General features: G+C 35.4%; 1 protein-coding gene across 6 annotated transcripts; it reads left to right on the top strand.

Annotated features, from left to right (window-relative positions):
* Positions 1-5,917: 5,917 nt before the first annotated feature.
* On the top strand, positions 5,918-10,496 carry LOC130988230 (calmodulin-binding receptor-like cytoplasmic kinase 3). Of its 6 annotated transcripts, none has more exons than XM_057912016.1 (7): positions 5,918-6,277; positions 6,815-7,266; positions 7,381-7,629; positions 8,403-8,686; positions 9,454-9,619; positions 9,706-9,795; positions 9,919-10,496. In XM_057912016.1, the coding sequence occupies exons 2-7, from the start codon at positions 7,017-7,019 to the stop codon at positions 10,428-10,430; spliced, it is 1,551 nt and encodes a 516-aa protein (XP_057767999.1). In that variant the 5' UTR covers positions 5,918-6,277; positions 6,815-7,016; the 3' UTR covers positions 10,431-10,496. The 6 variants fall into 6 exon arrangements, with proteins under 6 accessions (XP_057767999.1, XP_057768002.1, XP_057768003.1 ...); XM_057912019.1 differs by having other exon boundaries at positions 5,919-6,123; XM_057912020.1 differs by having other exon boundaries at positions 5,944-6,123; positions 6,818-7,266.
* Positions 10,497-12,672: the final 2,176 nt, after the last annotated feature.

Genomic DNA, 12,672 nt, shown 5'->3' with positions numbered 1-12,672 from the left:
AATAAAGTATCATCTAAATATGAACGAAAATAATAAATTAGATAAACACCCTTCGTCCCGGAAAAATATATTTAATTTTTTCGACACAAATTTTAATAAATATTAAATTAGTGTATTGTGAGTTGAATAAGAGATCTGCTTTTATAAGTAAAGTGAAAAAAAATAGTGGACTATATTAGTAAAGTAATAAAAGATTAGTGGCGGATCATGTCCAAAAATAAATTGTGCATACTCTTGTGGGATAGCCAAAAAATAATACTAGTAAACATATTCTTTTACGATGGAGGTAGCGGAGCCAGGAATTTGCATTGGGGGAGGGGGGAAGAGTTGAACTTGTATGGGGTTCATGGTAGTCCCAAGAATTTTTTTGGGTCATTCCGTACATTCTAGACATTTTTCTTTAAAAAACAAGCACAATACAAACAATATTTTCATAAATTATATAATTGCAATACATTACAAATAACTTAAGAATAAATACTCGGTAAAATAGTTGTTTATGTGTGAAAAAGCAATGATAATTGAATTCAGTGTGTACTCATTGATTGAAAACGTTACAATATCTTTGCGTTATCAATTGTTGAGAAAATCTTCCCCTATTTCTGTTTACTTATTGATAGAAATAAAAAGATACTACTATCTTCGTCCTCGAAAGAACTTCCTAGGAGGAAGTGACACGAATTAAAAAAAAAAGATTGTTGAGTGTATTTGGAATAGTGAAAACGTGTTTTAGTTAGTATTGAATGAAAAAGTAAAAAGTGAGGGTAAAAATAGTTTATATTTTATTTTTAAGCGAGATTCAAACTCGAGACCTTGAATTCATCCAATAAAATGATAAATCAATTGTAGATCTTGATGATCTAAAAGCTAAAAATAGTTTATATTTTATATATTTTAAAATACATTTTTATTTTAGCCAATCCTTTATTATATATGTATTTATCCTATAAGTTTCATTTTATTTTATTTACTTTAATTATAATTAATTTAAAATGTAGTTTTTTTTTAAGTTCATGAAAATTCATAACCGCAACGCTATCTCTGTGCGCACCTGAACAAAATACTCATTTTAACATCAAAATCGACGATTTTACGAGATATGATAATGACAATTGACAATGCCTAGCTTTTGTATTGGGCCTTCCTCTATATTTAAATACCTTTCAAATAATCTAATAACGACATAGCATGTCACACTCATAAATGGCCTTTGTAGCTATTGGTCCTTCTATATTTAAATACATTTCAAATATATTAGTAGCAACATAAACACTGGAGTAATATTTATGTTACACTCACAAAATAGCTTTTGTAGTTATTGGGCCTCTCTCTCCATTGAGTTGGGTGTTCATATTTATAGTAGGCTTTTAATTGATCGGGCCACCTTATTTAAATTACACGAGCCTTATCAATTTTTTTATTTTATTTTTTCATTTTTTGTATGGCATGCCTTATCGTTTATAATCTTAATAATTAGTAATGCGATTCAAAAAAAACTTTTATTACTATGTTGTAAAAGTAAGATATCGACTGAACATAGATATTTACTCGATAATGGGAACTCAGAAAAGTGAGATGAATGTGTCTATTTCGAGTGACTCTAAAATCCTATCATCCCATATGCCTCAAATCTCAGATATCAAATTCTAGACTTTCTAAATCCAAATACAGCAATAATGGGAGCTCAGAAACCAACTTCAGCTGCTGCATTTCGAAATAGAATCACCTTCTCCTAAACAGCACCCTCACCACCAGCATTGCTGTTTCAACAGACACCACCCAACACCGCCAACAGAGGGAGTTCCAGTCCCACAACACAGGTAATTTAAAGACTTTCAACATGAATCTATGCATATCAAAGTTTTCACAGTAGAACTACGGGCAAAGCCTGCTAAAGTCATTGATATGATTCATGCTAACAACATCAAAAACACATCCATCTCACAAGAAGAATAATTGAGACCTCAGCTGCAGAAAAATGGAGAGACGTGATGCCCACTTCAATAATATGCTAACTTCTTACAAAGAGGCTAAACTTCTAGGGTGTTTTCACAACGGTAGGAAGAGTCTTGAGAAGTTGCAACGAAGGTCGACGCAGAGTGTGATTGAGAAGAATCATAAAGGTTAGAAGAGTTAGATCTCCAGCTCACTGCCTAGTGAAACTTGGACATATGATAGAAGAGTTGAAATCCCCAAGGTAACCTGCATGGATATAAACAAGAGAATAACTGATGTGGATAACTGCCTAAAATGAGGCAACTTATGACCTCAATCTCAATTTTTGTTATCTAACAATAACACATCTTATAAGTAATTAGAACTTATTTAGAGAAGACTTCTATGACGTGACAACATGCAGTTCATAATGATGCAGTAGCGAGTATTCGATGGTCGAGCTGCCATACATTAGAAAATAAATATCAGCAAGAAAATAAAATATCACCTTGCAGAACTAAGGGTCTAAACACAAGAATATTTCTAGTTATATAATCAAACAATCTGTAATTTAACTATGCTTGCATACTTGAGATAATAAAAATGATTGGCCAGATTCCTTATTAATCTATCGTGTCCCTCAAAAGTCACATGTAATGTTCAGATGACACTTACTTGCACTGTTGCTGTATTCTCAAAGAAATTCCGTATCAGTGGCTTCAGGATCAGTACATCATCCGGAATCCATGTATCACCCATCTTTGGGAAAGTATTATAGGCACGGCCCTGGATTGATACTGATGCATGTCACGGAGACCCAAGTTACGCTGCATATGTGGGCTAATTTAATTGAGTCTTTTTAAATAAAAAAGTTATCAAACAAATTATTGCCATCCAATTGTGCAATATCTGTAAGAGTAGAGAATTCACGAAAAATGAATAAATTCGATGGAAAAGTATCATCGAATATCTCAACCGCGCGATTTGAAGTAGACGTAAAATTATAAAAATGTTTGTTGTAGTCTTGAAACGCATATTATTGTGTTGTACTTTAACAAATTGAAATGCATACACATTACCAACATTAAAATCAAGAGCTGCTTCACTTAATGCGAGACTGGTGTTTTCCGACGTGGAAACGAAATAAAAAATTCGATTCGTGCGGATTCTTCCCCCAACTATCAAGATCCGCTTTTCAAAATGTGAGTTTGACGCGCCCTATAGGGGAAAAGCGCAATTTTTTTGAAATTCTAGACAAATACTATATAGATCGGTGGCTTTTGGAAAAAGTATCTTTTTGTCGAGGCTTGATTGTTGCAACACCTCATAAAAATAATAAAATAATTTCCCTTCGACTACGAACGGGAAGGAAAAATCTATGAGAATTTGTACCCTAAAGGGTTGTTTGCTTACTGGCTTCATAAACGCGTTTAATCGATCCATGTATCCAATTACCACTTCGATCATGAAACACTAACTCGTGTGATGTAAAATTATTCGTCTTTCCGTAAGAAAATAACTTATACGAACGAACAACTCGTAACTTTAAAATCAAATCCGGTCTACTATCTCCCGTGTTTTCTAGATGTTTGACTAAGCTACAGAAAATGGGCCATATTTTTTTGGTGTTACACGTAAAATAGTGAATAAAAATATGGTGCAAGTAGTGGAGAAGAAAAGAATGAGTAAATTTGTTTTGCATGAAACAAATATTTATAATGAAGTTTCGGTTATTCATATCCTCTAATTGAGTTCACTAATTGAGGCATATATTAAGCTGGTGTAATATTACACGTGAGCTATATTAAATTGTGGAACGTGTAATTACAATACATATTGTTAGTTGTTGCGGATGAATGATTGGATGAAGCTTTTTCTTTGCTGGGACTCTTGGCCATTATAATATTATAATTATAATATATACTTTATTCATCCCTGAAATAAGTTCATCTTTTTCATTTTTGGGATGTCCCTAAAATAAGTTTCTCTTTCTTTCTTTCCATTTTTGGACAGCTACCACACCACTAATAATACCTTATTTATTCTTACTTTTCACTTTTTCACCAATTATAATACTTTTTCACATTTTCACAACTTCCAATACTAATTATAACACATTTTTCTCCACTATCAATACACTTTACCATTTTTCCTTAAAATCCGTGCCGTCCCCAAAGAGAAACTTATTTCAGGGATTGAGGGAGTATAACATTATTTCATCAAAATATTACACGCTCGGTTATGCGGATATTATAATATATTAACAATACTTCATCCGTCCCACAAATCTTGACATTTACTACCTTATTTTTTGGGTCATCCCATGAATCTTGACACATTTCCAAATAAGGTACTCCCTCCGTCCACAATTTAATGCCTTACTTGCTCTTAAAATTTTTGTCCACAAATTAAAGTCTTATTCTGCTTTTTATAGTTTTCTACTCTTCTTCTTTTCATATATTTACTACCATTTGCTGATTTGCCACTAATGAACCCACCTTAAAATACCTTTATCATTTTTATATTCTATATTTACTACACTTTATCACTAGTAGACCCACTCACAACACCTTTATCACTTTAATCAATTATCTTTATCACTTTAGTCAACTACCCTTATATTTCATCCACATCACATTTTTCAGTTTTTTTAGTCTTCGTGCCCACACCAAAGTGGGACTTTAAATTGTGGATGAAGGGAGCACAAGTTAGGTGAGATTTCTCTCTTTGTATTTTTTAAGGAGAATCCATCAAAATTCATAGAGTTTTAAATACCTAAGGATTTTTTAAGACTTTTTAAAATTCATATTGAATACCTCTATATTTTTAAAGACTTTTAAAAGACTCGACTGAATACCCCTAGGGGTGAGCATCGGTTCGGTTCGGTGCAAAACCGAACCAAAAACCCAAAACCGAAAATCGAACCGATGCTTAAATTTGGCACCGAACCGCACCAACTGTAGCTGCCAAACCGAACCGAAACCGAACCAGCAAAATCGTCGGTTTCGGTTCGGTTTTCCAAACCGATGCCAATTTTCTTTTTCTTTTTTTCCAAAACCGTCTGGACTATGGGCTGCCGCCGGAAGAAGGACGCGGATGCGGCGAGTCTGGGCAGGCGAGTCGGCGACGCGGACGACTGGGCTGCCGCCAGAAGAAGGACGCGGATGCGGCGAGTCTGGGCAGGCGAGTCGGCGACGCGGACGACTGGAGTAGGCGACACGGATGGCTGGAGTAGGCGACGCGGACGACTGGAGTCGGCGACGCGGATGGCTGGAGTCGGCGATGCAACGCCGACGACGGGCGGACGGTGGGCGGACGCCGGAAGACTGGAATGAGAGGCTGGAATGGAAGGGAATGACCGAGTGAGAGGCTGGAAGCGGAAGAAATTGAAATGGAGATTGGGGGACTGAGCAGCGGCGCCTAGGGTTTAGGAGGGAGTCAGATTTTTAATTTTTCATTTTTCACTTATGATTTCTTAGAAAATTAAATATATATTATAAAATATAAATATTTAATAAAATATTTATATTTGTCGGTTCGGTTCGGTTTAAAACCGAACCAAAAACTCAGAACCGACACCGAACCGAAAATTTTCGGTTTTTACTTTCTGAAACCGAACCGAACCGACAACCAGTAGAATTGGGACCGAACCGCACCAATACGGTTCGGTTCGGTTCGGTTTTCAGTGTCGGTTCGGTTTCTGCTCACCCCTAAATACCCCCATACTTTCAAAGTTCAAAAAAATCATACCGACTCTACAACCAATACACCCCTAAATGAATACTTCCTTCGTCTCACTGTATCTGAGACTCTTTCCTTTTTTGGTAAGGATTTTATCCCTTAAACACATTTTCACCTATAAATAAAATACACTTTTTTTAATTTTTGTGTCCAAAAAAAAGGTCTCATATAGAGTGGACGAAGGGAGCAGTTTGTATTGATTGTATATTTGCATCTAAAAAAAATTGGAATACTTTGATTGAATGGCGAAGACTATTCAATTGACCAAGAAAAATGCGATGAACTTCCTCGAGCGAGTCAAGAAATTTCCATGTGTACACCATCAAACAAAGTTTTGAATATTCTACTCCAAATTTCCTTTGTAAGACTAAAAAAACAAATACTCCCGAATAATCTCTAAACAAATGGGAGCCCACCAATTTTCAGGGATCCTTCCGCCTTCGGCCGGTCTGTCTAAACTCCCTTTTGATTCTTCTTTGACATTATCACTTCAATCATCAATAGATATATTCAAACTGGACATAGAGTGATGTGTGTTTGTGTACACGCGTATATGTATATATCTTCCATCGCATCTCTGCTATCAGCCGCCTTTATTCAGGTTTCATCCTTTGACTTCAATAAATGCTTGACCCGTATTTAGTATTGAGACAAAAGTTTGTTACTCTTGGGAATCTGAAGTGGGATATGAATTTTATGAGAAAGCTGCAGTCTTTCTTGGCTTCTATTGTTTTTTATATGTGGGTTTTGGAATTTATGAGTAATTATTGAGAAAAAAAAGTGGTGGGTGGGTGGCATATTGAATCGGGAGAGCATATTTTCTGTTTGATTGGGTTCTGTGGCTTCAAAGGTTTGTGCTGTAATTTGTGTCTGGTTTTGTTTGTGGGTTTGACTAATCTTGATTTTTCATGGTAGTTTGGGTTTCATCTATTTAGTGTGTGTATGTGTATTTTGCAATTATACTAGCTGCTTGGATATGGTGTCTATTTGGTGGAACTTCATACCAGTCGGCAGAAAGTTTTAGTTGCCAGTCTTAAACTGTCATACATTTTATGAAGTACACGAAACTTGTGAAGGGATAAGCATATGCAATTTTGACCTATGCTTATTTATCTGGTTGTTTTGTTGGTTTCTGCAGCAGTTTCCTAAGGTTTTTGATTGTGGAGAGTGTGCTGGCTTGAGCAAAGGAATTTGCGAACCATGAATGGAGATTCAGTTTTAACTTTGTAACTGAACTCATGCTCCATCTGTTTGACTTCCCTAGCTAGGCAGTAGCCAAGCTTGTGTGTCGTTGTGGAGATTCACCGTTTAGAGGATTCTGGTCTGGCCTTCCAAAGGAAATGGGTCTGGTTTTGCTAACATTGTGCTTGCTTGTGGAATCTACGGTAACAGCTGCCTCGGGCTTGTTGGAGCATCAAACGGCTTGTGGAAAGTACCATATTAGTAACTCGGATGATCCTAGTCGTGAACTCTTTTATATTGATGGCAAATTGGTACATAGGTATTTCTTCTGTAAGGCTATGCGCGACTATCACGAGAGACAATGCTTTGTTCAGGAAAATATCAGAAATAAGTATTGCCAGTCATTAGGTATCAATACCATCAAACTTCTATCTTGAAATTTGGCCCTTATCTAAGATTTCTGTATTTACCACCGATATTTCATTTTTATACTAATACTTTTTCTGTGCCTGTATCTTGCAGAGAAATTGCCTTTACTGTATGGCAGAAAATCCCTTCACGATGTTGTTAGAGACCGATATAGTGAGATTGATAATGATAAAACAACTTTGGGTGGAAAGGATAAATATGATAATCCTGTATTAAAACCAAAAATGCTAGCCATGGCAGTACCGGCTTTCTTTCTTTTGTGTTGTACTTTGGTCTGTCCATGCTTCCAAGCAAAGAAAAAGGATACAGGTCATACTGTTCTCTCCAAGGAACCAAATTCAAGTGAGTTACATCACCAATTCCATTCAGATGTTTGCATTTTTTTGTTTGTTTGTTTCTTTTTGATGTGTGGTTGTTGCCATGTGCCATTTTCTTTTGATAAGCATATCTCAGAAGTCAGAACCAAGTTCGGTTGAATTGGACCATATGCTATCTTTTCTAGTATAATTGAGTTTGGCGAACTTGCTTCATTGTGCACTTTCATAAGTGATTACTAAAGGAAAATGGTGTATGGTTTTCCTCCCACCTCTCCATAGAGTTTCATAGCGGAAGCACACATAGGCACACTTAAGGATTCAAACATAAAAAAAACAGGGCATCGATAATTTCGGACATTTGGACTTAAGTGAAACTTTTTCCTAGCCTCTCTTCTTGTCTTAAACTATTGCAAATCCTTGCATAGGGTAGGATCTAGAAAAAATTATCACATACCTATCTCTTGTGCGTTAACTATACAGGAGTGGATACTTATGTTCTCAGCTTTTCTTTTAAGTTTAATTTGTACAACTATTGACACATTATGTTTTACATTAAGCTCCGAAATTCGGCGTCAGTGATTTGATGGACCAATGATATATGTTTCTTAACTTGTTAGTCTCTATTTGGATCTTTGCTTCTGCCATCTATCTTATACAAAATATGCATATGCTGCTGAAAAAGCTCAATTCTCATATATATCACAGTCACAGAACTCTTGGTGCATTTATTCATATTTAAGTAACAAGGATCCTGCCTTTTTTTTATTTGTTTTTACTGATATTGCACTGTTCTTGCAGTTGATTCAATTTCATCTTTAGAAATGAATCCTATACTTGAAAAGTTTGTTGGCAGCCCACAAAGAGTGCCACCAAGTCCCTTGAGAGTGCCCCCAAGTCCTTCAAGATTTTCAATGTCACCGAAACTCAATAGGCTTGGATCTATTCATTTAAATATGCACCAAGTTGCGAAGGCAACACAAAATTTTTCTTCTTCATTACTAATAGGTGAAGGAGGGTTCGGAACCGTCTACAAGGGTGAATTACCAGATGGCCAGGTTGTTGCTATCAAACGAGCAAGAAAGGTATCGGATCAATTTCTTTGCATTAAATGTTCAGTTCATGCTACCTTAGCTTTGTGTTTATAGATAAGTACACGTAGCTCTAATTGTTAGTGAGAATTTCTTAAATTGATTGTTGTGTTCACATTGAAGTATTGAACTACAAAAATAAAAGGAAGTCTTTCTACATAAATATATCGGCAGTTTGGTGATTCTGGTTACTTTCATGATAGGAATTTTGACTACCTTAAAAAAGTTATATTGCAAAGTGTTTGCCTAAGCTTATGTAAGAGTGAGAACTTATGAGATCGGGAATTATTTTAGAACTCATGAGATGGTAGATCTTATTTTGAAATAATGTGATTGGATAAAATAAAAGGAGTTTTCATGATGTTAATAACAATAAATTTGTAATTAAAATGACCAAATGTTAGTAATAATGATTTCCTCTGTTATGACACTCTACATGCTTATTCTGGTATATAATATATACATATAAGGGTTGGGATCCAATGAGAATTACACATGAACAAATCCATGAACCCGACATTAACAAATCAATGTAGCACATGAACAACCACATTAGTTGAATGCCTTGTTCGTGTGTTATGTTGATTTGTTCATATTGGGTTCATGGATTTCATTGATTGTATTCTCATTTCTCACGATAGATATCCATTCTCACTGGATCTACTCTCTCTCTCTCTCTCTCTCTCTCTCTCTGTGTGTATATATATATATTTGCTGAACTAACAATTAAAATATACTTTTTGTTGTGGGAATGGGTTCAGGAACATTTTGAAGCCCTACGGACTGAGTTCCGAAGTGAAGTCGAACTTCTGGCTAAAATTGAGCATCGCAACCTAGTGAAGCTTTTAGGTTATCTCGAAAAAGGAAACGAGCGCCTGATCATCACGGAGTATGTGCCCAACGGCACCCTTAGGGAATATTTAGATGGTAAAGCCTCTAGACTCGGAAAAATACCAATTCTTTCCTCGTTATGTGATGTTCAATGCACAACATTTGGGTGATGTTTCTGCTAGGTGTCAAGGGAAAGATATTGGATTTCAATCAGCGACTCGAGATTGCCATTGATGTTGCGCATGGCCTAACGTATCTCCATCTATATGCCGGTAACAGCTCAAATCCTAGAGACTAGATTTAGCAGCTTTGAATCTTGAATTCATTCATATAGATTTAAGCCATAGTTTGTGTTTTTGGCTGATTTGATTTTGTGGATGCTAACCATTTTGCAGAGAAGCGGATAATCCACAGAGACGTCAAGTCGTCGAACATTCTGCTGACGGAGAGCTTGAGAGCGAAAGTTGCGGATTTCGGATTCGCCAGGCTGGGAGACGACACGGAGAAAACTCACGTATCGACGAAAGTGAAGGGGACGGTGGGCTACCTTGATCCGGAGTATATGAAGACGTACCAACTGACGACGAAGAGCGACGTGTACTCGTTCGGGATACTGCTTCTGGAGATATTAACGGGGCGCAGGCCGGTGGACCTGAAGAGAGCGGCGGACGAGAGGGTGACGGTGAAATGGGTATTCCGCAAGTACAGCGAAGGGAGATTCTGGGAGATGGTGGATCCTCTGATACATGAGAAAATAGATAAGGAGATATTGGCGAAGATGTTCGGTTTGGCGATCCAATGCGCAGCGCCCACACGTGTGGATCGCCCCGACATGAAAGCCGTGGGAGAGCAGCTCTGGGGGATTCGAATGGACTTCTTCAAAACTGAGAGAAGAGACTCAACCTAATATGCCTAATGCTTTCTCCTCCACCACCATTCTTCATATATAATACTACTATACACTTTCATTTCATTCATATAAACTGCTCTCTCTCTCTCTCATCGTATTTTCTCATCGTATGTTTACTTGCACAAATACACAGTCAAAGCCAAAACAGTCAAAGGGCTGAAGTTTTCAACTTTATTAGTACTTAAATACTAGTACAAGTTTATTCGATTTCTTAATTTGAATTATTTTGCTCCGAAAATAGAATAACAAATAAGTATTATTCATTACTTTCTTATAAAAGATAAACTTGGTTAGAGGCTTATACAACTATTACTAATTATAGTAAAATATAAATTGTCTAGTTTTTTTAATAATATTATTAGTAAATGATTTTATATTTTCCAGCTAAATTATTTAAACGAATTTGCTCGTGAACTAACATATCGAATGGTGTCACGTTCAAGTTGGGTTAGTTTAATTACTGAACACAACTCATTTGTTCCTGATAGTGATATGCTTGAAGTCACTATAATACATTATTCGCTAAGAGCATCAACAACCCTTGCACCCACTCCAGCAATGGTATTATACTCACTTGGGTGCAATGGATTTTATTTTATTTTTGATATAGTTTTATTCGAGTTTCCATTTTAAATTTACAATAATTGATAAATTAAAATTTCATTGAATTCAAATTCAAATCCTACATTGATTGAATTAAAGTTGCAATACAAGAAATTAAAATCCTAAATTACTTAAATTAAAACAAACATAAAATAAAAAATCCTAAAAATTATTAAATTAATTGATCAGTTCTAATTAGAAAATTCTAACTAACAATAAATAAATTTTAATTAAAATTATATTTTAGAAATATACTAAAAAAACCAATAATACGAAAAAAGGAAAAAAAATACGTTTTTTTTTTTTTGGGTTTGAAAAGGGGCGCGTGTAAACACGCCCCCTCCTTCGCTCCCACACGCTGCTGGTGCGTTCCATCGCCCCACCCCCATTGCACCCGGGTGCAGCAACGCCGGCGGGTGCGATAGGCCGGGTTCGATCCGGCCTTCGCACCCAGCGTTGGAGGTGCTCTAATAAATCATATTCAATTTGTAGTGTGACGATGCTTCTACTTAAATTACTTGCCGCTTCTTTAATCGCATTTTCCAATATATTTTTTTCTTCAGTTTTCTTTATACATGATGTCAGGGGCGGAGGTGGGCAGGGGCACTGGATCCTCTGGAATTTTCAAAAATAGTGGGAGTATTTCATAGTTTTATAAATATATTATCATAAATAGAAAAATATGATTTTATCTCCATCGTTATCCTTGAATTATTTTACACTGTGATTATAATGCAAGCTTTAGAGTTGGATCACTGTTTTGATGAAGAACACATAATTAATTTATGCATGTCATGCTTGAATTTTAGGGATTCATTGTTTGAATTTGATATTGAAGTTACTTTGTATGAACTTAAAAGTCAGTTTAAAGATACTTTTTATAATTTAAATGACATAACAATTGTGTTAATGATTATTATTTATTTTTAATTTATTTATTAATTAATTTTATTGAAAAAAATGAACCCCCGAATTGAAACTCTGGCTCCACCACTGCATGATGCCGTGAGTGAGTGAGTGAAGATATAATTATGGTTCCCACTTGAAATAATAAATTTATAGTAATACCTTATTATATTATCTTTCAATTTAAAATGACAAAAAAGTGCATACTCTTATGTGATTGAGGGAGTACTAATTTTTGTTACTAATTCAATATAGAACATTGCATTCATGATTCATCCCCCATTATTTGTTAATTCAATGGTACTTCCTTTGTCCCTCAAACATCTTTCTAATGAATGATGACATAGATTTTAATAAAAGTTAGTTATATATTCGAAGAGTGAAGAATGGATCTCACAAAAATATGTTATGAAGATGTTTTGGGGATGGATCACAATGTAAAGAGATGAGTGAGAGTTTATAATATTGCCAAATTTTGTCATATTATTCCTATACTCAATACAAATGATTAATTTTTCTGATTTTCAATATATTAATTAGATTAATAAGAGTATGAAATTACGTGTTTTGTTAATATTCGATCTTCTGAAGCTTTGAAAACACTTAGTGCTCGTTTGGTTCAAGTAGAGGAATGGAAAGGGAATGGAATCAAATAAAGGAGTGGAATGGTAACAATAACCATTACTTTTATTGAGTGTTTGGTTTAACAATGGAAATGAATCATTAGTAA

Source organism: Salvia miltiorrhiza, chromosome 6 (genome assembly GCF_028751815.1).
Source record: "Salvia miltiorrhiza cultivar Shanhuang (shh) chromosome 6, IMPLAD_Smil_shh, whole genome shotgun sequence".
NCBI lineage: Eukaryota > Viridiplantae > Streptophyta > Magnoliopsida > Lamiales > Lamiaceae > Salvia > Salvia miltiorrhiza.
This window is presented reverse-complemented; position numbering and strand designations above follow the sequence as displayed.

Coding starts and splice junctions, on each gene's coding strand:
- LOC130988230 (XM_057912016.1), top strand. CDS start 7,017: ATGGGTCTGGTTTTGCTAACATTGTGCTTGCTTGTGGAATCTACGGTA. Junction 7,630..8,402: donor CTCCAAGGAACCAAATTCAA/GTGAGTTACATC, acceptor CTGTTCTTGCAG/TTGATTCAATTTCATCTTTA. Junction 9,796..9,918: donor GTATCTCCATCTATATGCCG/GTAACAGCTCAA, acceptor ACCATTTTGCAG/AGAAGCGGATAATCCACAGA.